The sequence below is a fragment of the Cystoisospora suis genome (assembly GCF_002600585.1).
Source record: "Cystoisospora suis strain Wien I chromosome Unknown contig_4952, whole genome shotgun sequence".
Lineage (NCBI taxonomy): Eukaryota > Apicomplexa > Conoidasida > Eucoccidiorida > Sarcocystidae > Cystoisospora > Cystoisospora suis.
This window is the reverse complement of record NW_027157744.1, coordinates 1,049-4,432: the sequence shown is the minus strand read 5'-3', so window position 1 is coordinate 4,432 and position 3,384 is coordinate 1,049. Positions and strand designations below refer to the sequence as shown.

General features: G+C 41.4%; 1 protein-coding gene across 1 annotated transcript; it reads right to left on the bottom strand.

Annotated features, from left to right (window-relative positions):
• Positions 1-759: 759 nt before the first annotated feature.
• On the bottom strand, positions 760-1,843 carry CSUI_008706 (uncharacterized protein). Its single transcript, XM_068068831.1, has one exon. The coding sequence runs from the start codon at positions 1,577-1,579 to the stop codon at positions 1,028-1,030; it is 552 nt and encodes a 183-aa protein (XP_067919193.1). The 5' UTR covers positions 1,580-1,843; the 3' UTR covers positions 760-1,027.
• Positions 1,844-3,384: the final 1,541 nt, after the last annotated feature.

Genomic DNA, 3,384 nt, shown 5'->3' with positions numbered 1-3,384 from the left:
GACATACATACACTGCATACATATACATACATACACTGCATACATAGACATACATATACATACATATACATGGACATACATACACATACATACATAGACATAGAGACATACACACATATTCATACAGTATACACATCAACATATATAGAAAAAAAACTCTTGAACTATACACATACATATCGCCATATATATATATAGATAGATATATATAGATATAGTTGTATGTGAGAAAATGTATGTCATATCTATCTGTATCTAGTATGTATGTATCTATCTGTCTACGTGGAATCTATGCGTTTCTATTCAAGGTACTACGATGTACCTAACTGCTTGAAGAAGAGATGGATACAAAAAGACTTGAGATGTGCATGCACTCAGCCCGCCTGTATGCAAGGAAAGAAAAGAAATACACGAAAAAGAAGAAGACAAAAAAGAAGAAGAGAAGGAGAATCTCAAGAAGCGTGTCGAAGATTCGCTCTGTCTGTCTCAGGAGAGACGGCAAAGAATCGCAAAGAAAGAAGGAATGATAGAAAGAAGAAAAGAGCACGGAGAGGAGCCAAGCTAAAAAGATCAATATACAGGAAATATGAGAAGATATACATATGGATAGATAGAGACAGAGAGAAAGATATGTAAGATATCTATCGTTCTCTCTTTTTCTCATTCATTCTTTCTTTCATTCTCTTACAGCGAAGGTCGACATCTTCACAGGAAATGAAGAAGAAAACGACGAAGAGAAGAAGAAAAAGAAGAAAAAAGAGTGGAAGAAGAGAAAGCAAGTGAGCGGTCTTGAATTAAGGGTAGACTGAAGATAGAGAGATGACCCCTCTCTCGAGAAGACAAATGCATCAAAACTTCAGTCGTTCTCTCCCGTCCAAGTAGAAAGCTCAGAAAAGAGATAGAAAGGAGAATGAACAAGATTTCTATAGCAAAACTCCTCGGAAAAGGGGAAGAGGCGGAAGATTTCCTTCGTTTTCTATCGGAGCTGTCTCGTCTCCTCCTCCATCACTACGGGCATTTTCTTTCTTTATGCAAAAAGAAAATTCATTCTGAGAAGAAAGAAGAGAGAAAGAAATGAGGAATAAAAAGAAAGACCTTGGCTTGACAGGAAACCCATCCCTTGTTCGTTCTCTCTCCTCTCTTCTGTGCTTCTCTCCTTCTTTCTCTCCTTTCTTTCTCTTTCTCTCTCTTCTTCTTCACTTCCACGAGCGTCGACTTTCCTGAAATGTATGCATGCATGAGAAAGGATAAAACGACAGATAAAAAGAAAAGAAGTTCTGACAAGCGAGAAAGTTAGAGAAGAGGAAGAAAAGACAAGGAAGGAGGAAGGAAGAGAAGGAGTGAGGAATGTCCGATATGACTGGGGAGAGAGACAAGGAAGAAGAAGATACACAGAAAAACAAAGGCAGGAAGAAAGCAGCGAGAGCGAGAGACTGATGAAAGAGAAAAGAGATGCAAAAAGGTCTCCTCTCTTTGAGAGAAGAAATGAACGAAAAGAAGAAGAAGAAAAGTGCAAAGAAGAAGAAGAGACAAGGGCACGATCACATGTAGAGAAGAACGGAAAGAAAGGAAAAAGCATAGACAAAGAAAGAGAGTAAAGACGGGAGAGAAAGAATAAGAAGGAAATTGGCAATGATGAGTATTGCGCCCTTCTCTCCGTGGAACTCAAATAAGTCAAGAAGAAAGAATGAAAGTACAAGGCTTCGTCCTAAGACCCGGTGTACGTACAGACACCGCAGACCAAGGACCCCCCGCCGAAGCAACGCGTGAAGAAGACGAAGAGAAAAAGAAGACTCCACGTCTCTTATTCTTCTTCAATTCTTTCTCGTAGGGGTGTTAAACTTATCAACTATAGCAAGAGGAGAGGTCAAAACAAAGCAAGATCTAGAGATGCCGACGTAGATTTCTCTCTTTTTGGCTGTGCAGCATGCATGCACTGGATCGACTTTTCTTCTCGGCACTGACTGCATGCACCTCATACCCGGTGTTGGTCTGGACTATTTGAGAAGAAGTAGAAGAAGAAAGGCGGCATTCCTCTTCTTCTTCGTCTCTCATTCTTGTTTCTTTCTTCCTCCCGTCACTCCTCCCTTGCCCCGTGCTCTTCCTTGTCTTTATCATCAGAGACCACTCCAGATCGTTTTATTTCGTGCTTGCCTTCTTACCAGCCCTCTTACCAGCCCAACGACTCCTCAGTCATTCTCTCAAGAGAACAAACGTACCCCCTGCCTGGATATGCATGTCGATCCATCATCTGGACGAAAATAGATAGATCAATAGCTGGTAGATAGATAGGGAGATAGATAGATAGATATGCCTCCCTCTCTATCTATCTCTATCTTGGATAGAGACGTAAGAGAGATGTCTCTCTCTATATAGATAATACACACGATAGAGGCACACCACATCTATTCATAGATATGAGGCATATTCAAGCTTGGTCGCGCATGTGCGTAAAGAGAAGGCATAGATTTGTATCTCTACATACATTCCAGTGATCTCACCTGAACTTACCCCGGGGCGAAAGAAGCGAAGGTCCATTTTCTCTACTAGGCTACAATCCAAAGATAGAGATCTAACCTTTCCATACATACTACCGTCTCTATTCTATCTAGAGAGATATCTCTTTTGAAACATCCTCCGAACATATATATATCGATAGATTGATCGAGCCCTTTCTAGAGTGTCTGAGGAGTTCGGGGGGGATTCTGAGGACCTAGACATGAGAGAGCGAGAGAGAAGTAAATATGGATAGAATTGTCCTCCCATTTCCTAAGCGTAGAGCTCTTCGATTAAAGATAGAGAAGGGTGAGAGAGAAAGAAGAGAGGATTCCCTCTTCCGCATCTCCAGAGACGGTCGGTTTCTTCTCTCTTGCTATTTCTTACTGAAAGAACTCTCCCTGCACAGAAGAGGACAGATGGCATGGTCATTAGAGAACAAGAAGGACAAGGAAATTTGAAACGAGAAATGAAAAAGAAGAAGAAGAGCGGAAAGAAGAAAGAAAACTCTCTCAGCGCTGTCACTGATACCTGTAGATGGGACCAAAGTAGAGAGAGACAGAGAGATACGAGACAGACAGACAGAAAGAGGAATGAGTAGCCTAGTTGAATTGAGAGATCGGAGCAGATCATGAAGGGAGAATAGATTTTTTCCAAGAGAAGTGCGTCTTTACCATTCCTCTCTTCAGCATACAACGTGGGGGGGTTTGCATCCTGACTGTGCTATATACACATGACTGGATTCAAGATAAGACAATGGAGCTGTAAAGAAGAAGAAGACCATTTCTCTCTCCTTAAGAAAGGAAAGAAACCCTCCTTCACTTGCTTGATCGAGAGAATGGAAGAAGAGGAAGAAGCCTCTCTCTCATCCCGCCTTCATCGTCTGGA